The following is a 25,630-nucleotide window of genomic DNA, read 5'->3' on the forward strand; positions in this document are numbered from 1 at the left end:
TGTATCTGCATAAACATGCGATGCTGTGAGGGAAACAGTGTGTGTGAAGTGTGCCGATGATCTGTGGCTAGCAAAGTAGCACAAATCAAAGGGCAGTATGGGCCAGAGTAAAGTAGGACAGGGCAGGACCGCAGAGAGAGAGCACGAGAGAGAGAGAGACAGAGAATGGCAGGGGCTCAGGTGTGAGTTCTGAAGAGGCACCTTCTGTTCACTGCGCTCCTCCTGGACACTCCATGCCTACACGGACACACCAATATTTGGCCCAAATAAATCCAGGTGGTCCAGGATTGCCACAGTCTCTTCAAACATTCATTTATAGAAATGTAATACTTTTATGGTACCAATCAAACTACTTCAATATTTATCAAGTATCAAAAATGTCTGTGTCCCATATATATTTCACATATGGGGATATGTTCTTGCATATAATTATATTGTTTTGACTCGAAAAAAAGTATTTAAAAAGTATTGATCAGGAATCAGTATCGAACACACTTACAAATAAAGTTTCCAAAAAGGGTTCTTTGTCTGATCCCCTTAGAAAACCCCTTAAGGAACCACTAAAACACTTTTCAATGAATGGATCTTTAGAGAACCATTTTTGTAAATGAGATGCGAGAATGTGAAGAAACATTTTGTTTCTCCATAATGTAAATGTTCTAGGAAGAGCCCTTAAATTGATAGCAAACCTTTATATTATGTGAAGGTTCTTTAAACTTTTAAAACTTCTTCACTCACAAATCTTTTTTTTTTAAACATGGTTCTTCAGGGAACCAAAAGTGGTACTCTTATGGCATCACACAAAGAACCCCTTGTGACGCTTTTTTTTGTGAAGGTACTGAACATTTAATTGATGCTGTTACAGTCTTTTCTTGCTCCTTCTTTGGAAGTGAGTTCACCGAGAACCACATCTTAAACAGAGGCAATGCTAATCGCTTTAGGGACTAAAGGCAAAGCATGTTCATTAGTGTTTGTTTTAAAAATTACAGTACTGAGTATCTGTAAAGTTTGTTTAAAGAACTGAAAGGAAAGGAGTTGTTAGTATTTAACATGTTTAGCAGAATGTTTTTGTCCATATGTATATAAATATGAGTGCATTTCAGCAGATGGTATATAGGGTGCTTTCTGAGTTAACTTCATGAGCATAGTGAAATTGGACAAACACCTATAGAAATCTAGCGTAGCTTCAGTGGAACACTGGGGAAAAACATTCCTGAATACATAAATTAAATATAGGATATCTTACTTAGTAAAACACCATTAATATTTATTTTTCACCACAACACCTTTATCTGCAGGAGCTTACATTACGATCATAATCACGCATCCTTTTGTGAGAGTTCATGGGAATGTGTGTGTGGCGTGTGTATATTTACACACCCTGCAAGGACCCTTCACTGGATGAAAAAGGACTCTAGAACACAATTATTCTCCCACTAAACAAACATAAATGGCTCCGATTCTCACTTATCTTCCACCTGCAATGCTGTTTCAACAACATTTAATTTCTACACAATTACCGACGGAATTATGCATAAAGCATTATGCACAGAGCAATTTAAATGACTTTCCTCTCCAGTCTGTCTTTCATTAGGAGCTCATTAAAAAAGAAACTAAGATACTGTGCAAATGCAACAACATAAGCCTCTAGAAGTGGAAATGGTAGACGTTTCAGAAATACAGAGGTAGAAACAGAGAGAAAAAGCAAACTGCTGAAACTAACATGCAAAGCAATCAAAATAATTAAAAAAGTTATAAATTAAAGAGTGACATAATAAAACTACAACGGGCTCAGTTAAGTTCTGAGATATATAATGAACATTTAGAAGAGTCTGTATGGAGGAAAACAGAATAGTCTATGTTGTAACATGTTTTGGATATAACAAAACAGTCGGGTAAATTATTTGAACAGAGGAAGAAAGGATGGAGGGCACTTTAACTGGCTGTCTTCTGCGTTTAAAGAAATTCTACTGCTGATGAAATACAAAAGAATTACGCTTCCATCAGATCAAGCTGAATTCCAAATCCATTCAAGGGGATTTTATTGTAAAAGTGGAGGTTACACCAATAATTCAACAATAACAAGTCAAAAAAAAGGGCCTGTATGCACAAAAACCTCAAGTCTAACAGAACATGTTTTCTTTGGTTCGGTTTTTATGATCATGAAATGGAGTCAAGGCAGTCCAACCACTTCAGACCAGCTCTGTGACTGAGAATCAGTTTTTTAATAGGAAAGCATTCAATCAGGATTAACCTTGAACATTAGTTCTCTAGCTGAATTTGATTCTTATTTTCTAAAGTGGACAAGGCCTTCCTGAAGAATACAAAGGGAATACAAATTCACATAAATGCCTAGAAAACTTTCTGAACAATGTACAGGTATTTGATAAACCTGATTAAATTGTCAAAGAAATGCAGATTTTTAGGTATGTTTGAGAGGAAGCTAATTCAAACCAACAATCATCTGAGCAAGTATATACACCATCCTTGTGTGCACAACTACACGCATAGACTGGAACTGTAATAGATAAAGAAAAACTCAAAGACTATCTGAAGGTTGTAAGCAAATCTCGCCTTTTTAGGAACTTTCCACTCCAGGAGAATCATCCAAAGACTTTAGCGGTGAGGAGTGAGTGGTGGAGACCTCCAGTGTGGATAGACGGAGAGAGAGAGAGAGAGCCACACAGGGCTCCATCTTTACGGTGGCTCAAGGGCGCAGCCTATGTGTCACTCTGCAGACTGCACCTCCATCATCTCCCGTCAAGAGGCACGTTCATTTATATGGCAGTCAAACTATCTAAACCTCCAAGGTTACAACAAAGGACACCAAAACTTCTGAGCGTTTACTCAACATGGAATATAGATCAGTGTCCACAGGCAGAGAGACAGGAGGGCTTGTGAAGTTTAAATTAAAATAAAACGAATGGAGGCTGTATAGCAATTTTGGCCTAATTTTGAAAAAGTCAATTACTACAATTACGAGTAATTTTAAAGCCATGGAGACTGCAGAGCAATACTTAGTAGCCATATAATTAAGACACGTCTCAGTTCCAATGGGTCAACGCCACGCATGTAAGAAGTGAGGGAGTATTTAAGTTAAATACTGCTCCATGGCTCACTACATTCGCTAAGCACTATTTGCTCCATGAAACGGGGCATGCAGTAGACCCGGTCCTGCCACCCGCCCCTCCCCTCCAGACAAAAGTGAAGCTGTCCCACTGACTGACAGATGGAGCCCCCAGCTGACAGCTCGGGTGGGCCGTTTCATGTTCGGCGGGCGTCCTGAGCCCGCGGCCGCCCCGGCCCGGGGCGCGGCCCGCAAAAGAGGAAGCTACTTTGAGGGGCGACACGACACAAGCGGCCGCTGAGGGGACAGACGGACAGCACTAATGATGCCCTTTATTCTACCCCGCTGCAACCCGAGGGTGGCCAAGCGCTCAAGGAACACCCACATATTGGCCCGTATTTCATTTAAAGAATAGCAGCAACCTCACTTGGACATCTATGGTTAATAAAACGGGGTCTAATGACTCTAATGTCCGACAAAAGGTGAAAATCAGGTTGACAGGTTGACAGGTATGAGGTTGACAGCCATTCAAAATGAGAGACACTCAAGAAGCATAAATGAAATGGTTGAAAGAAGAACGCACTGTTTTTTTTATAATACAAATTCTAAATAATTCTAAATATATTTAAGTTGAATTATTTATTTATTACTGTAAAATCTTTGTGATTTGCACGCAATCAAAAGAATACATATGAAAATTAAATTTATATATATTTAACATTTAAACATTTTGTATATACTATATATATATATATATATATACATATATATATAAAACGTTTGCATTAAAAATGTTTACATTTAATTTATTCTGACATCATGCTACAATTTAAGATGCAATACAATTAGCCTAGCCTAAAAATAAGATTATGCATTTAATATTAAAGTGGGCCACATCTCCTGTACGATATTTAGCTCTGAAATTTTTTATATGCATATTAATGTCCTCCTCCTTCCATCTTTACCAAAAAAAAGAAGTAGTACGAGTAAGAAGAGTGTAAGCGATGACGCAATAAATGAACTCTGAATGCTGGCCCTTTGTCTCTGACTGCTTTTGTAGGACTCAGTCTGACTAGCTGCTGCTCTCCAAATCTCAGCCACCCAAGTCCCCGAGAATCCTCAGTGAATTAGGACTGCTTTTTAACTGCCATCACTCTTCTGTCATCACTATGTCACTCCCATCACACAATTAATGTTTATGATCCTCGTCCCGCAGTGACAAGGTAGCAGCACTTCCCCCAAGCCCCCACCTCTACTTTTCCCTTTACTTCATTTCTCTCTCTCTCTCTCTCTCTCTTTCTCTCTTGATATGGCAGTGCCTCAGATGTGCCAGCTCTTTAAAGCGGCCGATGAAGAAGCGCCCATGGGGGTCCAGAGAACTCACTTTTGTCTTCCATTTCCTTCCAAAACAGTTTTATTTAACGCAATCCATCTCAGGCATCCGCTCTCGCGCCTCCTCTGTGTCAATCAAAGGTCAATGAAACACTGTGTGGGTGGGTGGTTGGCAGGGGGTGTCTGTTCATGTGTGTATGTATAAACATATTTATGTTGCACAGGAAACACACAGATACTACACAAGACATACCATTGCTTTCATAATAAAACCTTAATTTTAAAATACATTTTTACTGTTTTTTAATTTTGTGTTTTATTCATTAGTTCTTTTTTCAGTTTTTTTACACCATTGCAAAATGCAAGCTTATGTTTCCATTGTGTGAATATTTCATGGTGACCAATAGAAATTTAGAAAAGCAAACCTTTCAAGTTTTTTTAAGTTACATTAAAAGATTCCATTTATGATTGCAAGGTCTTTTATGGCAGCAACAAGATACGGACAGAAAGATTTATTATTATATTATTATATAAGTTTATTTACAAGCCGTTTTGATTATAAGTATAAATTAACTTAAATTTCGTAACGTTAATATGTTTTGCACTTCAGCTTATATTAACTTTTTAACATGCATATAAACATAAATAAAACAGGTTTTAATAGTTTAGCTATAACCTCACCATTTAATTATTCAAATGCCTTCAGAAAAACATCAGCTAGGTTTATTCAGCTGCAGAGTTGCTGTATAAGGTTGAGCCAAAATAAAAAAAAATAAACTTGCTTGTAAATTATACTGTGAATACATAAGTGTAGAAAACCATGTACAGCAATTGACAATAAGCTTCATCTTCATAGAGACACTTTATTGTGTGTAATATCTACGCTTAACAATATTCAGTTGCCAAAATGTTCCCTCCCCTCAGCCTAGAATGATAAAAGCGGCATAAGAATCTTTTATCCGCTGCTGTTTTTGCACTCCTCCTTCTGTGCATCTTCCCTGTTTGCCTAGTGCTAGCCCAATTAGTAAGATGGTAACACTTCTTATGCATTGCACCTAATCAGCAAGGCTGTTCCCATAAGCAAATTTTTCTTCTCTTCCACAAAACATTTCATTGATACTTAGCAATATATAAAGGAATACAAATACTGTTTTAGGCCAACTCATTCCCTTCTTCTGTTTGAAGGAAATATCAGTTAGACTTGTCGAATAAGACGGGCAGGAAGCTTACGTTTTTCTGCGTCACACGCTAAAAGTGATTCTGTATCTTCTAAAATGCTGTCAAGGATTTGCCGTCGAATGATCCCACTTAACCTGGCCTAATATTGTGAGAACAATGTCCCAACTAGCCAACACCTGCTTTGCTGCTATCTGAAATCCCAGAGATACACAGTCAGACAACAACAACAACAACAACACACATCCAGGCTACTTGAGTATGTTGGTTCTGCTCTTGCATTAAGAGGCTGTGTGCTGGCTTGCCATTGTGCAAGTTTCGCCTTTTGTCTGGGCGGGCTAAAACCACAGACTGCACCTTAGCTACCACAGTTCAAGCGTAAACACTTTTTTTTGTGTGCGTCTCAATATAACACTGTTGCCAGCGGACCCCCAAATCCTTGGAACAGCTGAGTCCTTCGGTGTCAAAGATAATGGCGATTTATTGCAATGCGAGGCTTTTTCTTGCGCTCCCCTCCCCTTCGTCCTCCTCCCCTTCCTCGCTCAAACCGATTAAAATTAAGCCGTAAACATGTGAGGACAGAATTAGCACATTTAGCGAGCCTCCTCTCCCACATCCCATTTTCGCTCCAGAGCGGCTGATCCCTGCAGCCGAACGCGGGTGCAATTTTAATGACGAGCCCCGTTTTTGAAGTCCAGATGAAAAAAGCGTCGCCTGCCGTTTGTGGCGGCGCTAGATACGGCAAGGCCGGGTCCGGCGTGATTGGGGGGGAACGCCACGGACTCGGACTCTGGGCCCGTCGATAGGATCGGTGTCATTTTCCTCTCCACGATAAGACGCCTCGCTGACAAGGCCCGATTAGGGGAGAAGAAAATCATTATTGCCTCGCCTTTCATCTGCCGGGGGGTTTGGCGATAAACAGCTCACCCGTGGGTAGATTTACAGAGTAGAAAACGTTATATCACTCGTGTACACACACACACACACACACACACACACACACACACACACAAACATACATTCTACATTTCTTCATTTCACAAGCTGCCAAAATGTATAACTTTTAACAGCCTGTCTACATATATGACAAATACAAACACGAGACAATATAAACCTGTCTGAAGTGCATGTGCAAACTCCAAAGCCACCTTATTCAAGCAACATGGAAACTAAAACTACATTTATTATGAAAAAATGCCCTCATTACAAAGAATAAGACAAACATTTCCCCAAGAAAGTCTATTCTTGCTGGATCTTCCTCTCTGCCTAACTCAAACTCAGGCTTTAAAATATTCAAACTCTCATGGCTCAGCTCCATGAATCAAACAATTATCAAATAACGTCATATTCTTTTTGAAACACAATACAGCATTCAGATTTCATCAAACTACAAACCCCCAAGTTATTTTCTATGCTATACCTTGAGGAAATCTACTTCACCAAATTGTCCTCATTAAAGATGCCTTTGTGCTGAAACATTAAAAACAAAAAAAAAGTCTATACTATAAATCATTATGAAATAATGACACAGATAGAGGACGGCACTTAAATCAAATAATGAAAACCATAAATGCAAAATGTAAAATGTTTGTAAAAAAACATCTTTTTGATACAAAATAAATGAGTAAATGAATTTTAATGCATTGACTTGGCTAATGTCAAACCTATTTACACAGATTCTACACTCCTTAATAATTCTTACAAAAAAAACAAACAAACTAATAACTAACATTTATTTGAGCTCTGATAATTTACACAAAGCACAAGTAAGACACTTATACCTTAAATAAATAGGTAGATAGATTATTATTAGCTTTGATCTAAAATACTTGCACGAAAGAGGAAATTATTCACTACACTATGTCTTAGAAAGTAATTAAGCATTATCAAAAGTTTGAATATACTCATTTTTATAAGCAGAAAAGAAGTATCACAAAGTTAGCTATGGCCAAACATACAGTTTAAATAGAAGTTCATTAAAACAACTTGTAAGATGCATCAAATCTAACTGTTTTCCAATATCAGAGCTTACTGCTCACTGTTTACATTAAATCTTAAAGAAAAAGAAAGACAGCAATACAGTGAGGAGAGAGAGAGAGAGAGAGAGAGAGGGAGAGAGAGGGAGAAAGAGGGAGAGAGAGGGAGAGAGAGAGAGATGTGGAGAGACAGGGACAAGTGCGTGTATGTTACTGGGGCACTCCAGCACCCATGGACTGACACAGCAAGTCTCAAAGCCACGCTCGGCATCAAAAGGGAGCAGCAATTTTTTTTTTTATGTTTACAAAATATAATTATTTATTTCTTCATTCCATCATTTATTTCTTTATTTATTTCCAACCCGACACACTCGGCTTTTCCGTGAAACCCTCACTGATGACGCCGCCGCCCGCCCCCCCCCCACCACTCGCTCTTTTAATACCAGCAGAAAAAAATCAAACCGCTCTAAAACAAATTGATGTACTCTTTAATATACTCGTCACATCATCACAGGGTCCTCACGTCTGCCTTGGTGACAACTGCAGGGCTGCTTAGCTTAGCCGCCATGGCTGCTGCTTTGTTGGTCGCTTCAATGATTTATTACAGAGAAAGCGAGCGAGAGCGACAGAAAGAAAGAAAGGGGCTCTCGATTGAGTCATTGGCACCTTTGATTGACAAGGCCTAATCAGCTTATCTGGGTGCTAATAAAGTTGATGGCCTGTGGAGCTGCTCTCTACCTGGCTCTGCGTGAACTTTGGGCCCCAGCGAGGGCCCCAGGGGCCGGGGCCCGACCCTCTCTGCTTATCTAAACACTGCTGAAATCAATCCCTAATGAGCTGGTTTCATTTTGCCCCATCGATCCAGAGCCGACACTGCTGCAGCTTCATGCTCAAAGGCCAGCAGTGCCCTCCTCACGGGCCACCGCCAACCTTAACCATCCCTCTGTCACCTTCTGCTTACTTCAGCCATTAGTGTCTGTCCACTCAAACAACTCAATCTCATTAGTGAACTCGTACTACAATTTATACAATTCTTCATTTAAATTACTTTAAACCTCAGATGCTTCTCCAAATATGCAATTTAAACTCTGAGCTCAGTGTAAGAATTTCACTTGACTACTTTGAAATATTACAGTTTAGGGGTGTAAGTGACTAACCATAAATGGACAAGTAAAATACTGTTCGACCAATGCGATCAGTTAGGGTTTATTTAATTTTATTAATCTCTAATAAACAACAGATATTTGAATATTTTGTAATTTTTGACTTGTTAGCATGAGGGCACAACAGGCACTGGAGTACACTGCTGGACAAGCCCACTAAAAATATAAAGCACCAGCTAAAAATAGTTTTACTCCATTAAATATCTGTACAAGAAGAGTGTAAAATGAGCTGGAACTTCTTGCTTATCGGTGCTTTTCGGCAACACTTCTGATGTGCTATAGGTTCGCTTTCTACTGTTCACTACTCAATGCCAGAGACCCTCTTGCTAGCATGGCATGGAGCGTCTTCTGACCAAAGAGTCTCTTCACTTCCCTCTGGTGGAGTACAGAGCTCAGACATCTCATAGTTAATCATGAGAATGTAGAGCATTAGAGAAGAGGCTAATTTGCATATCATCACTGTCCAAAGAAAAAAATGTATCTCCATTTTTGTCAATTTTTATTTTTCTACATCATTTCAACACACCAGCTATCCTTTATGGTGTGTGTGAATTTCATGATGATTGGTCAAATAGAAATGCTCCAAAATCACTTGGAATAAAACATCTTTACTTTAACTTACATTCAAAGGTAAGAGTGTTTTCGCTCTCTCCTGTAAACATACTATTTTGGAGATACTTGTTTTTATTTGGACAGCGACGATATAAAAATCCTATCTTAACATTTAATTTTTAATTAATTTTAAAATTAATTTTTTACACTTTCATGACTATGCAAAGATTCTGACCCATCCCTAACTTCATCCATGCTCTCCAAGAGACAGTGCGATGCACAGCAATGTGAAGAAATCACAGATGAGTGCGCAAAATTATAGAGAAAGACTTGGTGAATGTCTACTGTGGTACACTGAAAGCTAGCCCTGGTCATGGCATATGAACATTTTAACTTGGCACAGAAATGAGTGGTAAATATAACTTCAGAACTTTAGAATATACAACTTTCAGTAGCCCATTATTATGTATTCCAATAATTTTATAAAGTTTTTGGCCACAAAATTATGAATATATAGCTTTCAGGCCCTCGGATAATACAGAATTCAGTTAATGTCCGTGTTCATTAATGTGCATATATCAAATATTTCACAATGGCTTAGAACGCAGGTTAGCCAATCAGCTTTTACATCTAGAAATGCATACATTATTAAAGAAAATAACAAAACAACCAAAACAGATTTAGACAATTACAGAGTCTTTAAACACCAAAAACAAGTGTCTAGTAACTGCAGAAACTGCATAGTAGATGTCAGTCCTTTATTCATTTACTGTCTTTTTCTGCCTGTTCCTTTGTAAATAGTTTATTTTTGCAAATGATAGAAAATGTTACATGTATAGTTTCTCTTAGCACAGCTCCGCTGTTTTACTGGAGCATTTTGTACCTTACAGCCTGTTTGCAAACATAAAAATAAACATTGTGATACTGATGGTGTCTCATGAAAATCTCAAGTATCATGATATTATATCTTTTCCTTATCGCTCAGCCTAAGGTTTCTCAATTGCAAGTGACTGGTCAATCCTTTCCTTGCACAAACAGCCAAAGCACTTCTTTGATTAGAGTTCATTTGGTGCTTATAGGCTCTGGGACATCTCTGATTTAAATGCCTTTAAATTGGCTACTTCATTCCTTCCTCCGTGGCTCCAGTCTCACTTTAGAGCGCTTCGCCTCCGGTTGAGACTGCTTTAAAGTGGGTGCCCTCTCCTAATGACATCCCATACTTTATTTATGAGACAAACAGTGTGGTAAATAGCTCTGCATGTCCAGAGTGCACTCTCAATATTTCTCAAAGGGCCTGGAGAGCTCCTGACACACCACAGTTGGACTTAACACACCAAAAATACCCCCCCACACCCCCCACCACTCCTTTATCACCATCATAAACACACTCTCACAGAGCCTGCTTACTGGCACTGTTTAGGAGCACTCAATAAAGCTTGATTCAAGCACTGTTTTTATAAAAAAAAATCAGGGGCAGTAAAGATACAAAAGAAAACCTTAAATATTTTGTTTTAATAGATAGTAATTTGGCAATAGTTGATAAAAGCTGGTGTACAAAATTTACAGTGTTGGCTTATCATCATTTACATTATTGACAGACCAACCACACGCTTGTAAGAATTCAAAGTGCTTTTTCTTATACTTGTACATAAAACATGCACATAGTAGAAAATGTATTTTAAACACCACACAATGTGTAATTAAATCAATAATAAGGAGCTGGGGTGTCTTCAGGGTGCACTAGCCTCAGCCCTTACTGGAATGCTGTTTTAAGTGCTTTGAATAATTTCTACAAGAAAAGTGGACCATTCTTCAAGACCTGACCCACTATCATACTGAACAGCTGAAGGCAGGCTCGTTTTTAGCTTTCTTAAAAAGAGCAGAAGACAACTCATCAGATCATGTTCACTTTTTGACTGCTCTAAGGTCTAAATGCTCACAACACAAGGCCAAGAGTACATATTTCTGAGACATAATTGCTTATATCATATGTATATACTGAGATGTTTTTAACAGAAATCCTGAGGAAATGTTCACTGTAGTTGAACTCATTTGACACACACTTATCCTTTTAACCATTAACCAGCAAAACTGTCGGACAAATACCAAAGCCAACAGAGATACTGTTTGCATATAATCTAACCCGTATATAAAGATATGGAGACTGTAGAAGCAGAACAAAAATAAATCTAGAAGTAGGTTTGAGTCGTTCTGTTGTATGTGCATTAACACTAGTGACTGATTGATATCGTTAATAAAATAAAATCAACCAATACTATGGATCCCCTATTTTCGGCAGACATCACAGATAATGTTGACAAATGTTCTGTTTAAAAATGTTTGTGATAAAATGCTATTGGTTATATATAACAATGTTCTAACATGAAACATCTGGTTTCATAGTTGCAGTACTGTGTGATAGTCATAGGCCATTTTTTCTTTCATTTAATTTCCAGTCAAACAGCCATTATGTAAGAGTTGCTCATTTTTGGCATAAGAAAAAAAATCTGAAAACATATTTAACAGAAAATGACACAGAAGCCTGAACAATTAAAATAATATCAGATTTTTCAGTATTTGGTGTGTCCACCCTTTGCCTTTATTACAGCTTCTGCTCTTTCCGAGAGACTTTATTATAGTTTTAAAGAAATCTGCAGCCTTCCAATGTTCAGTCAACAATAACCTCAATACTGTGAGAGCTATGTAGCTTACCTGTTTTAAAGAAAAATTTTAAGTTCTAAGGTTATTTGTAAGTGCCTGGTTTTATGTTTACATCATGTATTGGTGAGTTTCAGCTGTGTATTTGAGTTTGATCAAGTGAATCAGCTTTGACAATAAGCAAAAAACAAGCACATGCTTGTTTTTTTGTGAACTGTCAAGTCTGATTCACTCCCTACTACACATTCTACACTTCTTACTATACTGTTTGACTATGACTAAAGCTAATTTGCTTAATTGTTGATCATATTAAATTATATCAGATAATTAGCTCAGTATCAGTTTGAATCTTTCACTCCCTAAAATTGTTTTTTATGACCAAGATAGAAGGATTGTGTTAACTAGGGTCAGACCCTAGTTAACACAATCCTTCAGGAGGCTCAGTCTCCACTGTGAGCCACAGAGGCAGAGGGTCAGTCTTACTCCCTGTACAAAGACTCCACCACTATTTGACCGCACACAGTGCCCTGTATGCGTCGTCTTTGTGCTGGATGGAGCACGTTTGTTCTGCTCACCTCTCTGCTGTCTCAGCCTGCCTTGCGTCGATCCGATTTTGGTTTTGGGGGGTACCTGCAGCTGAGCTTCAGAGAGCAGCAGGTGTGTGTGTGGGGGGCTCCGGGTTTGAGCGTCAGGGTGAGAAGGTCGGGGATTAGCGGCTCTTCACAGGCTGGGCCGCCACTGCTCCACTATGCTGCGGTTAGCACAGAGCAGGGCTGGGCAAACACGCATTGTTCAGTGCTCGCAGCACACACAGCAAGGGCAGAGCAGACACAGGACCCTACGGGTCGCGAGGACACAGAAGCAGTCCTTTAAAGGGGAAGGAGCCCCACACAGGAGATCTGATACTGCTAGTGAAGCGTGCGGTCCACCGCTTTGGTACGGACCAGTCGGCCGGCGGAGACTCAAACAGACGCACAAAAGTAAAAGACTGAATAGGAGCAGAACAAAGGGCCTTCGCATCGTGCACTGAAAAAGCCAAAATATTATGCAAGGCAAGAGAAAAAGAGAAGGGGGGAAAGAAAAATCATCCTGCACGAGCATGGGACGATCTGAAACAAATGAAACTAAATTTTTAAGCAGGGGATGCAGATTGTATTTATGAATTTGTGAGTTCTGCTCATGAAACATCAAACGCCCGTGGTCTGTGCAACCCTTTCTCGGCTTGAATTATTAACTCTGTCGATGTCGCACATGAGCCACTCTGCCATTATAGTGTAAATTAACAAACTTTTCAAAACTACAGCGGAAGCCAAAGAAAGCCAGTTGCTTCTTGAAGAAGGAGCTTTGATACGTCTCCAAGGAATACACTCTGCCTCAATAACACGGTGACAGTCAGCATGAGGGGGGGAAGGAAAAAATATGCCTACAGATTTAATCTATTTCAGATCTAAATGAGCTCATTTTCTTATATTTAAAGATGAAACCTAACCCTAAGATAGGCATATGATTCAGATGGTGTTGAGGATGTTTTATTTAGAAACTGGTTTATTAAAAGATCCCGGTCTTTGTTTTGTTTTATGAAACCGTGAAATCGTTAAGGAACACTGACGTTGTTTATTTCTGTATACTCCTCCCCCTCCCCAACATCTTTTCGAGCCATAATAAAAACTCTATCACTCGCTCTCCCTCTCGTGCACACATCCATGGATGGGTGCATGGAAAATAAGGCTGTGTTTTTTTGTGTGCACCTAACGTGCAGCTCCTGCTCTTCTTCCTCTCTACACCTCTCTCTCCCTCGCCTGCCTTTGATGTGCTCCTGAAAATGTCACCAGTCGTCAAGGCCTTTTTTTCCCTTCTCTAACACGCATGCGAGCCAGACAATTTGCTGTCGCTCACCCCCCCTACCCTCAATGCCTACCAGTTTCCACAGCTATCTGGTAGCCAGCCTCCAGTCTCCGAGATGACCTTTCCAGCCTCTCTGTGTTGTCCAACAGATGTGCTCTCTGAAACAAACCAAGCAAAAAGAGAACACAATGAGAGAAGGAGAGCGACTGAAAGAGCTAGCAGACAATTTAGACAGACGTTTCACCACATTGTCGACGCATGATAAGCATGCTTTGCTATGAATGCATGTCAGTCGCTCACATTTACATCAAGAATTGGACAGAATTGCATTACAGACAGCTTTTTACATTACAAATTGGGCTGAATCTATGGCTGAATTAAATGCTAAAAAGGATGAGGTACCGAGCAAACACCTTTCTCTTTTTTAATTGAGGTTCGTAGCTTTGTTCTGTAGGTGTTCATCGTTACAGGATCTCATTACCTCACACTGAGCACTGGGGCAAAGTTTAGCATGGGAGGAAAGGCTAATTGAGCTGTAATAAATTAGCACTTGCAGTTTCAGATTAGCTAATTTCCGTATGTTGCACACATTTGGGGTGCCTCGGTAAACCTTCTCATGTGCAAACATATCTCCTAATCCTGGCACTTGAGGCATGGAATTGTACACTCTCTAAAAGATCTAACATCTGCTAAATCCAGCAGGGACTTCTCAGAGTTTGGACCACACAGCATACAGTAAATAAAGGGAATTGCAAACAGTAGTAGTAGGCGGCCCTGGCATTAAGGTCACAAAGCCAGAGTTAGTTTATGATGCTTAACCCCATTTTATAAAGCCTGACTCCCGCTCACTTTCCACCAAACATGTTGAGTAATTCATAGGACCCAAATGAAAGATAAAAACACCGTAAATAATGCAAAAAGACAAGGCGTTTAAACTTTTGAAGGAAAGCAGCTTGACTTGATCTTATTTCAAAGCCCTATGCACCCTGGGCAAGGGTATAGATCTTCAAGCCCATGGTCATAAATGTGACATTAAAACCATGGTCAAGATAGACTGTTAATAGCGTACTCAGAGGACAACATTTATATGATTGAAATAGCGTTTAATATTTCATTCACCTCATATGCAACCTTAGTCCTACTGAAATGTGTTGATACCTAAAGAGGTGTTGGAGTGCATTACTATTTAATAGCATACAAAGTAGACTGCAGAAAATGCAATCAAAATAAACCCTACTGTAGGTAAGTGGGGAAAAAACACATTTGCAAAAAATTCCAGCTTGTTACCAAACACATCTATCCTTCCACAGAAGTGCCTCTTACAATCTTTCAGAAACAAAAAAGATCTCTACGCCTCACCGCAGACAGAAACAATATTGTCCATAGCATATCATACCAACAAACCCTTGTTTTATCCTCGGAATACATATTGGCCTGCCCTTCCAAAAAACAGTGCTAATGTTTAGTCCTGTTTACAGAAAGTGAAAGAAGAAAGGCTAAAAAGAAGCTCCAGTTCTAGTTAAGCTGTCAAAATATGTACCAGCTAATCACTCCGAGGAAATGAAATGAAAAATAGACGACATTCCACTTTTCAAAGTCTGACAATCAGAGAGAAGGGAGAGAGGGTGGAGGAAAAAAAAAAAAAGAAAAAAACTCGCTCTGAACTTTTTTTTTTCTTCTCCTCCCTTCGGTTGACAGATGTCATTTAAAATTGCAGAAATACTTTTTTTTTTTTTTAAATAGTTTAAGGGAGGGGGGTATGACAGTAGTAGCTGGAGAAAGGAGAAAGAGGGTGAGAGGGAGGAAGGGCGAACGAGAAAGAGGGAGAACGGGAGAGAGAGAGATTGAGAGTGAGAAGGAGAGAGAGGGAATAAAAGAGGGAGAGAGGGAGAGAGAGAGAGAGGGAGAGAGAGAGGGGAAGAGAAAGCAGGAGAAAGATTGGGGGTGGTGTGCGCGCATGGGGAAAAGGGAGCCAGCTCTGCCTAATGAGCCCCTCTGGATCAGCAGAGATGGAGGGGACGTATTGACATGCAACGCTTAAGCTAATACACCTAGACCATGGATGTGCCTGTGTGTGCCTGGGAGCACGAGGCAGCCGGGGATACTGACAGAGTCGCTTGCGCCCCCGTCTTCAAAGAGCTCAAGTGATTAGTATGTTATCATTACCATTCGAAACGTGATTTCCCTATTCCCTCTCGGCAAAGGTGACACGTCTTGGGGAGACGGCCAGCAGACTCACGCGCTGAAAAGCCACTTCAAAGCTTTTCCTTGAATTTCTTTCTCTCTCCCTCTCTCTCTCTCTCTCTCCTACTCTCTCGTTCATTCCCTCTCTCTCTCCTCTCTCTGGCTTTCTCTCTGTCTTTTCCAGGCGAGGTAGAGGGGTTTTGGGGCTGGGGGGAATGATGCTTTCCATTGTGGGGGGGGGGTCATTAGAATTACGCACTCAGGCTCGAAGCATTCAGCAACGGAGGTAAGGGTGAAGGTGGCCACACGGATGGAGTGACGACAGTATATTTGGAAGCAGGTACTTCCCTTCAAAACGCCCAAAGAAAAGAAAATCCAAGACTACCTGGAAGTGTAGAAAAAAGAAAAAGAGGAGGGACTAGAGTCTCAGTGTGCTCTCTCTCTACATTAACATGTCCTGTAGACATCAGCAATGTCGTAACTCATAACGTGTGAAAGTGGCAGGTCCTGGCTCCGAGCTATTCCGGAGTGCATACAAGAAATCATAGAGGTTAGCAGAGCACCAACAGGACAGGAAGACTTTTAATTACACAACATGCAGAGCCAAAAAAAAATACATATTAATAATAAAAAAAAGAATCGGATACTTATCACTCAACCACATACCCAGACAACTGACCTGAATAAAGAAAAAATGCTTTTCTGATTTACTCGCTTAGAGAGCACCGGGCTGTCAGCAAAATCGTCTCTCTTTTTTGGTCTTATGGAGTTCAACAGAAGCTCCTTTTAAAGAGCACATGATAAATATTGGTGTGTCTGTGAACGTGTCTGTGTGCGCCCCTTCCCATTTCTGCTTATGCATTTATGCCTTTTTATCTGACACCTACATTTTCTACAAAGACCTTCTAAGAAACTATAAATGTGATTTTTTTTCCCTTTCTTTTATTTTTTTGCTCTTGTTTTGTTTCTCTTTTTCACCAAGAATCGCACTTCAGTTGCGAGTTATTAACAGGGACCCAGGAACAATGCAGCCGCTGCTCAAAAGAATTCTCTTCCCTTCTCTCCCCCCTTTTTTCAATATCAAACACAGACGCTTACTATCACAATTTTCAAAAGTTCAGATGATTCCTTATTATTTCAATAAGAGGGGAGAGTCAAAGTGAATAATGATGACAGCTGTGATTCAGGCTGACTATGTGATCTTTTTCACGGTTTGTTTGGGACTTGTAAGACGAGGAATTACAAGTGTCAAACAGCTGTGAATATGGCTGCTAAATATTTAAACATGTTTTCCAGCTGAGGAAAAAGTATGGTTTTTAAAAGCGGGCTAAGTGTATATAAGCTATGCAGCCTTTTGATGAAAATTCAGGAAAATAGGAAGAAAAGGAGAGCTAGGTGAAATGTGCAGGGGAGAGAAAAAAAAAATCAAACCCAATTTAATAGGGCACTTCAATGTGGGGACATATGCAAGAAGACTGAAGGTGTCTTCTGACCCAAGGCCGATCTATACTCAAACCCATTTTGTGTGGTCATGTGAGAGAAAGCAGACAAACACACAAAAAATACAGAAATACAGAAAAACACAAGTCAAGGATAGCAAAGTCTGGAGAATTGTGAGGGGCTCTAAATTATGAATGCAGGAGGATGGAGTGGCTTTTGTAGAGATGGGATTATTCAGCTCTGGAAAGCAGAACTAAACAATCCTACAGAAGACATAGCCAAAAACAGACACACAAATACACAGGCTTGCATGCTCACTCACACACATACAAACACACACACACACACACACACACACACACACACACAAATATATATAAACAGAGGCTCGCTAGCTCACTAACTGTCTAACACATACACACAAAAACAAACCAAAAACAAAAAAGTCCACATAGCCTACAGAGATTCTCCAAAACAGAAGTACTGTTCAAATTCATGTGTAAGGTTTACTCACCCAACATGCTGCTTAGATGTGTTCGTGCTTTACTTCACTAATTTGGGTATAGTTTAAAGTTAGCTACACAATATCCTGGAACTGGATGCAGTTGGATTCTCTGAAGAGAATGCAACTGAATCTAAAACAGGTTTTAAAGGGCCTATATCCTATATTCTTCCTGTATCTGTTTTTCCCCTGAGGTTCACTTATAATGTGTGTGGTTTTATGCACCAAGAAAGAGCCACATTTAATTTTTACATGACCATTTGCCTTTTGCCATACTATGCCTTTAAGACTGACAGCTCTAAAGAAAATTTAACTGAATCTAAAACAGGTGTTTTAAAGGGCCTATATTCTTTATTCTTCCTGTATCTTTTATTCCCTTGAGGTTCACTTATAACATGTGTGGTTTTATGCACCAAATAAAAAAGACACATTTCATTTTTGCATGACCGTTTTCTAACATCTCTTGATGTATAAAATTAAACAGGCTGTTTTTGTTACTATGTCTTTAAGACTGACATATGAAAATGACTTGTATTGTGCCTCATTCACAATAAGCAGCCCAGGCTGAAACACTCCTTATAACTTCAGCGTGAATGGGAGGAGCTAAATTGTTATAGTCTGAATAGGTGGATGTACGCAAATGTGTATTTTTTATGACATCACAAAACAAATTAAAAACGGGCTGCTTTAGCAACTTTGTTTCCATATATGCACTGAATAAACTGGAGAGTAAATGGGATGCTTTTAAACTTCAACAAGAAAGAAATTTAAGAAAGTAATATTTTTCCATAATGTGGACCATTTAACATTCTACTGTTTCAATAGTGGTCAGATATGGTTCAGTTCTGACAAATAAAATACGTTTTCTTTAATACCTTATGCATTTTTAATAGAGTCGAGGGATCAGTAAATTTGCATCATAAACACTGCAATCTCTGAAGATAAGCAATCGCTAGCTAAACACTTTTATGAGGGCTGGGAGGGACGGGATGCGCCATCCACTCCGTCGCAAAGTATGGAAGACGACAAGCTGCCTTTGTGAATGGAGATCTTTAGATATCGTAGCCTGTGTAAAGCTGCATGTGTCTATGAATAGGGGAATCCCAAGTCCAAATAAGCTCTCTCACACACACACACGGATTCTGATGGCAGTCCTTTTTTGCCGTAATGCGCGTCCTAACCAAGTTAGATTAATGCAATGAAAGACTTTTTAAATCGGTCCCTTATCTCTTACAAAAAACATACTATTGTATGAGAATAAGCTGAATGGGGAAAATGAGGCTGTTCCATATAGCGGCACTAATATTGCCATCATTAATTGAGATACATTTATTGTGATCTGCTGTGCTGTTTTAAAGATCAAAGCCATTTACTAGCCAGTGATACATTTACAACATTCCAATAGTGAATATACAAAAGTAGATTCACTGCTTCACGTCAAAGATTTATACAACCGGAAATGCCAACCACATACCTTCAAAAATACAAGTTTCTAGATGGTTTTGTCTTGTACTTCAGATTCTAGAACAAAGTATTAATTGGTGTAGAACCTTTACATTACATAAAGGTTCTTTAGATTTTAAAAAAGTTATTCACACTCTCACAGCTCACTTACATATTTAGCTCTTCAAAGATCTACCAACTAAAATGTTGTTTAGGGAACCAAAAGTGCTTTTTCTATGGTATGCTCTTAAACTCAAAAGCTCAACACTGTTTCTATATAGTACCAAAAAAAGAAAGGGTTCTATCACATGGAACAATCACAGAGTCCTTTTTGGTTCTATACAAAACAATTTTTGAAAGGTACTTTAAAACAACAAACAGGTTTTCCAAAATGGTCATTTAAAGAACCATTTACTGATTCAGTTGGTTCTCTTGAGTTGTCATGGTCAGAAGTCAACACGGCCATTATGTCCAAATTATTCATTTTTCAGCATCAGGAAAAGTAAAAAACATGGATTTAACAGAAAATTACACAGAAAATCCTTTCAGGACACTTGCTTTTGATTTTTTAAAGAAATCTGCAGGGATATTTTTCCATAGCTTCACAGTTCAGTCTTAGAAGTTGGTTGCATTTCTGTGATCGATGTAATCACAATACATTTAATTGTTCAGTTGTTAGGAATCCCATTCTATTTTAATCTCCTGAAAAATGAATACTTTTACAGCTGTTTTGACTGGAAATAAAATAAATGAACATATTTCTGACTTTTTCACATGACGGTATAACCAGTGCCTTTACTAAAAACTCTGTAAGAACCACCTTTTTTTTTTTCTTTTTTTTTTTAAAGAATAATTGCTTCAAAACCCCATTTGATCAGCTTCATTTTATTAATGTATAAAGGTCAGTTTCTGGTATCTGGCTATTAAATAACTTTGATGATTTAAAATGATGTGCATGCTATAGAATAATTAACAGATGTGGGTTACAAAACAGATGCTGAAAAAGTGTCAGATTTAAGTAGCAGTAAACGGGCCAGGTACGATGAACATACTAGATTATAGTCAGCATTATAAGAAAGTGGAAGCTAAATGACACAACAGTGGAGTGGTAAAGGCAGTCAGTCGTCATGAGCAGGATCCCAGACTAAAGGCCTGTCAAGCTCATGCCTCCACCCCTCTCCTAGTTTCATATTTGGGAAGTGTTTTGACAGGTTGATTAAACATTACTTTTAAGATGCACGGCAAGATGGCTTTGATTTAATTCCTCATACTGAGCAACACACAGCTCAGGCTCAATGACTTCCATTCAAAAGTGAATGGTAAAAATCAGATCACTACCTTCTTCAATTGGACTGAAAGGAGGAAAATAAGTGGGAGATTCGGGAGAAACAAGAGGAGTAAAAACAGGAAGCAAGAGAAGCGCTTACCTCTTCACGCAACTTTATCAACTGCCACATGAATGCACGGAAACAGAGGGAGAAAGGAAAGAGAAACAGAGAGAGAGAGAGAGAGAGAGAGAGGGAGGGAGGGAGGGAAAGAGAGATAGATAAAAAGGAGAGACATGGCAGGAAGCAGATCAGTCATGCGGCTGGGTACAGAATTAACCTTGACGATTTATCTGTTTGCATGTTTAGCATTTAGAAATCACAGACAAACACATTAAACGAAGCTAAACACGAGACTCGTGCCGACTTTTTTGAACAAACAAAGATCAAGTTCTCGCGCTGTCACATTAAACAAAGAGAGTGGGAATGGATTTCTCTACTCTCAGCGTCTAAACTATCATCATCAAGGAAAGGGAGGGGGGAAACAGTCACATCACAGCACTCGATATGGCACAAGGAAAAAAAAACAGAATTTCACACAGTACAGTGGGAAATACAGACTGGGTACAGTACAGAGACAGGCTTTGAGCATCTAGGCCCTTTAACTGGAGCACTACAGGAATTATACCTCTATACTCGCTTCGATAACACTTTATTCCATGCAGTGTACCTTTTTTCATTATGGCCAATTACTTCTGACACACTGTCAATCATGTACTATTGCAGTAGTAGAGATGTATTCAGTCTATAGTACGTTAGCTCTGTATCACCACTTTGTGAACATATACATACACATATACATAAATACACATATACACATGTACATATAGATACCTACACATACCTATACATATGCATGGGACCTTATTACTCTTGGACAATTTGATCTGATTCATGTTTGATGAAAGAGAATTATAAATTAATCACAGTGTAATACATGCTCAGTACCCCTGTACAGTCCACACAGTATCTGCACAGACACTGAGAGAGGACTAACACAATTTAACTTTTGTCAACACTTAAAGGATCCCTCCACAACAAGCTCTTCACAATAGAATAAGTGTCCTTGGTAGAGAGGGAGCCACGCTTATGATGAACGCACAACATGTTCAGCAGAGGGGAAGGACAAGTTTCTTAATTTGTCAGACGTTGCAGGTGATTTTTTTTAATCTCCATTTCTTGTGAGAGATTAAAGGTTAGCAGATCTAAGGGGAGGCTCTGGGCCATTATTAGACCCCTCTCATCTCTCTTTGTGGGCGCTGGTCATTCTGAATTTTTCTATTTTTAAATCATTTGCTATCGTATCAGAAAAGAGGCAGGAGGACTTGGATCATAAATTATAAACTTGATTCCAGACTAAAAAGGCGAGGTCTATGGGATTGATGTTAAACTGCGCTGGTGTGGCCGCAGTCGGCAAGGACGGCAGTCTCCGCTGCGCTGAAGCGCTTCCTCATGCATGCTGTCGACTGACAACAAAGCCAAGACTGCAGCTCAGAAACATTAAGGAGCTATTATGAAGCATGTCAGTAAAACTGGGATTCTATGTTTTGATCTCCCAAATTACCTTTAGCACATAAAGAAGGAGGAGAAAGCTAATGGATAAAACAGCTTAAAATAGAATAATCACAGTAGAGGAGAAAAGGCTGGATGTGAATAATGCATTACATTATAAAAAAAAAGTAATATCTGAATTTTAGAATTTTATTTACATTTTATTAAACATAATATTTTAATATCTATTTATTATATATATGTATTTACATACTTTTAACTATAGGTATGTATAAAATGAAAATATATTAGAGGCTATATTCATTTTACTTATTTGCCATTTTAAAAAATGGTTTCTTACAATAAAATGGTAATGTTATTTGATTTTATGTACAAATGGGCACTAAAAGAAATATGTTCTTTTTGGAATATTTTAATCTACCAGGGAGGGCAACAACGTAGATGCACACACATACAAAAAAAATCTCTTGCCCTCTTTTTCTCATGGTAAGGAAAAGCCATATTACAGAGCCTGACTGTGTTTTATTTTTAAGGTCATGATCCCAAGTTGCCACATTGTTCAGTGGGCGAAAGTTTAAAATCACACTACAGATGCGTCTATTTAAGTTTACGCGAGCCAGCCCTTAGCCGTTGCTAACTCAACGCGCTCTCGCTGATCTCAATGATGAGCAAACAAAACTTGTTCAATCTTATTTGTGCTGCTTGGGCGATTGTGAGCCTTCATTGAGGATTTGCAGCCGCTACATGGGAGATTTTTAAGCTTGGTGCTGTTCTATTCGTGTTTTGTTTCTTTAACATTCCTTTTTTTTAAGCATTACCTGAATTTTTTTATTCACTACCTTTAGCTCGCCAGGAAAAAAAAGGCGTAAACAAACACAGAGTAATACAAAATGGTATAATTACACTTCGAATCTCCATCTCGGTGTTTTGCGAGCCAGTTATTTAAAATTGCACTGCTGCAATTTTTCTGTTATGATAATCAGCAGATTTTCAAACAAAGATTTTTTTTTGTTCAATACACAATTCGATACAAGTGGTAATCTGCTTCCTTTGTAGCCTGGAAAATCTGGTCCATGCCGGCTCAAACCAGCACAATCTCTTGTGGCCAAGCTGCTGTGACTGAAATCGAAACTATTCCACAGAGTGTTCATGAGCGAAAAAATGTGTGTGCGCTCGCACAAGTACGTGTGTGTGGTAAAGTGTGTTTTGGGTGGTAAGGGCGGGAGGGGGGAGGAACACGAAAAAAAAGTGCAATGGTAGACCACCACATTATTTAAAGAAAGAAAGAAAAAAAAGTGATAGCGCCAATTCTGTCTCTGTCCGCATACAGATAACGAATAAATGCCGAACTCTATTAAACCGTTCTTTAGCCATTATCGCAGGGCCAACACGCCATTTTCAGAACTTATAACGACTCCCTATTTACTTAGCTATAAATCCTTGCCATGTAACGAACAGATTTGTGACTGGTAATGATCTGCTCAGCCAGGGCTATATGAAATGATCCTGACCTCTTTCAGATCGTCAGGAATTAAATTGACCGACTTGCCCCTGCACCCCCACCAACTCATCTCTTCCCCTGCGCTCTATCTCTCCCGTCTTGCTCGATTAAAACCCTGAAGTTCCGAGCACTCCACTCACAGCACGACCAAGTCTTGTGTTATCTCCCCAAGTTTTTAAAATGGAAATTAAGTAAATACGGCACCTGGGAAAGGATGGGGGAGGAGGCTTCATCCCCTACTTCCTATTTATTTTGCCTTTGTTAATGGCCAGAATATGTAAATGGAAGTGCTTAGCTATCACTCTATATGTCAGCAATTAAAATGTATATCCTTGATTAGTAAATATGGAATCAAATAACAGTTCTTTGTTTAGCAAACAGACAAATGTGTGCTCCTCATTACCACGGCTCTCTCAGATTCTGATTTTTTTTTATTAAAGAGGACAGGGAAAATGCCCCAGCAGAAACAAACAACAGAAACAAAGGGGTTTAACACAGAGCTGTCAAATGCAACAGTTTTCTGACACTTTGGATGTACTTCATTTTATTAGCAGTGTCTAGATTTTCATTTCTTATAGTTCTGGCACTCTTCGCTTGGCCACTCTTGTGTTTTTGTGTTCTTTGGCTGGAGGTTCACTTGTTAAATGAGTCAAACTGAGGGTTTGTTGTATGTATTGCTAGTACAGGTGCCAGGATCCAAAAATTTGAACATATAAAAAAATGCAAAATATAACAAACAATATGCCAAATGGTTTGTTTTTTAACTTGAAAAGCCTAGCAACCTGACTGCATTTGTGATTTTAATGAAGCCACTTTACTTTTCTAAGTTAAAACAACAAATCTTCTCTAAACTTTATTTCAGGATCTGTGAACTTTTTAAGTGTATATTAATTTTTTAAACATTGTCTGGAGAGTAGTTCTCATTAAACAAAACAGAGTGAGTAATTAATGAGCTGAAATATAATCCTTTCAAATAACTATCTAGTCTTTGCCAACTAAAACGAACAAAGTATAAATCTTGAAAATGGATATTAAATGAGCCATTGTGTTCTCCACTCTGTAACATAATCACAATTGATAAAAGAAAGCAACACTGACTAAATTCTTGAATAATAATTCAAATAACCAAGCTCATCATGAGCTGGATTTTAAATGAGGATGAGAAAATATGGCAGAAAGGGGAAGTGAGTTCTAATATTGTGTTCCTTTGACAGTAATTTGATAAGAACCATCACTGTCTACAATATGACAGCTTTGGCAGCACATCTACCCTCAACTTCCATATAAAATGTCACACTCACTGTTTTTGTGGCACTAATTTGGAGGTAATATGCATATCAATTATGCATCTAGGCTAACCATACATATGTTTGTAAGATGTGCGGTGCAAGGGTCATAATTGAAATGGTAATAAGGAGGAAATCAAAAACAAAAGAGAAAACTTTATTTAGCTCAGCTCAGCTGCCTACGATCTCACTGTACTTTCACAACATACCCACAGAAACACAGTGAGAAGGTGCGTGCAAGAGTGTGTGTGTGCGCGCGCGACATGTGGCTTCTTCACCAAAGTTAGCAGGATAATTAAAATGCAATATAATTATTCAAAGGACATTGTTGTTGGCAGTCTAAAAGCAGCTGTGTAGGTGAGACAGAGTGTCTCTCAAGTCTTAAAATGCCCATTTTTACAGTTGTTATTATTTTTATTTTGATGCAGTACTTCAGAGATAATTCAGAACAATCATGTTTTTAAGAGCGCGTGACACATTTTTAGCAATTAAGATGGGTTTAAGATGTGCTTCTTTTTTTCTTTTAGATATGAATGAATCAATCCTATTTTTGATCTTTTTATCTTTTTTTTTATTACTGCTCTGATGTCATTTTGGTTCTGACTAAGTTGTACACATCATCCAGTTTAAGAAGAAATTGTTTATCAATATCAACTAACATTTTAATT

At 38.8% G+C, this 25,630-nt stretch overlaps 1 protein-coding gene across 2 annotated transcripts in view; it reads right to left on the reverse strand.

Annotated features, from left to right (window-relative positions):
- Positions 1-25,630, reverse strand: part of vti1a (vesicle transport through interaction with t-SNAREs 1A) — a 155,246-nt gene that overhangs the window by 104,257 nt on the left and 25,359 nt on the right. For both annotated transcript variants that reach the window (XM_036572678.1, XM_036572679.1), the window contains exon 5: positions 13,843-13,927. In XM_036572678.1, coding sequence (XP_036428571.1) covers positions 13,843-13,927 — 85 coding nt within the window. The remainder of the gene's footprint in view (positions 1-13,842; positions 13,928-25,630) is intronic.

The sequence above is a fragment of the Colossoma macropomum genome, unplaced genomic scaffold, assembly GCF_904425465.1.
Source record: "Colossoma macropomum unplaced genomic scaffold, Colossoma_macropomum, whole genome shotgun sequence".
Classification (NCBI taxonomy): domain Eukaryota; kingdom Metazoa; phylum Chordata; class Actinopteri; order Characiformes; family Serrasalmidae; genus Colossoma; species Colossoma macropomum.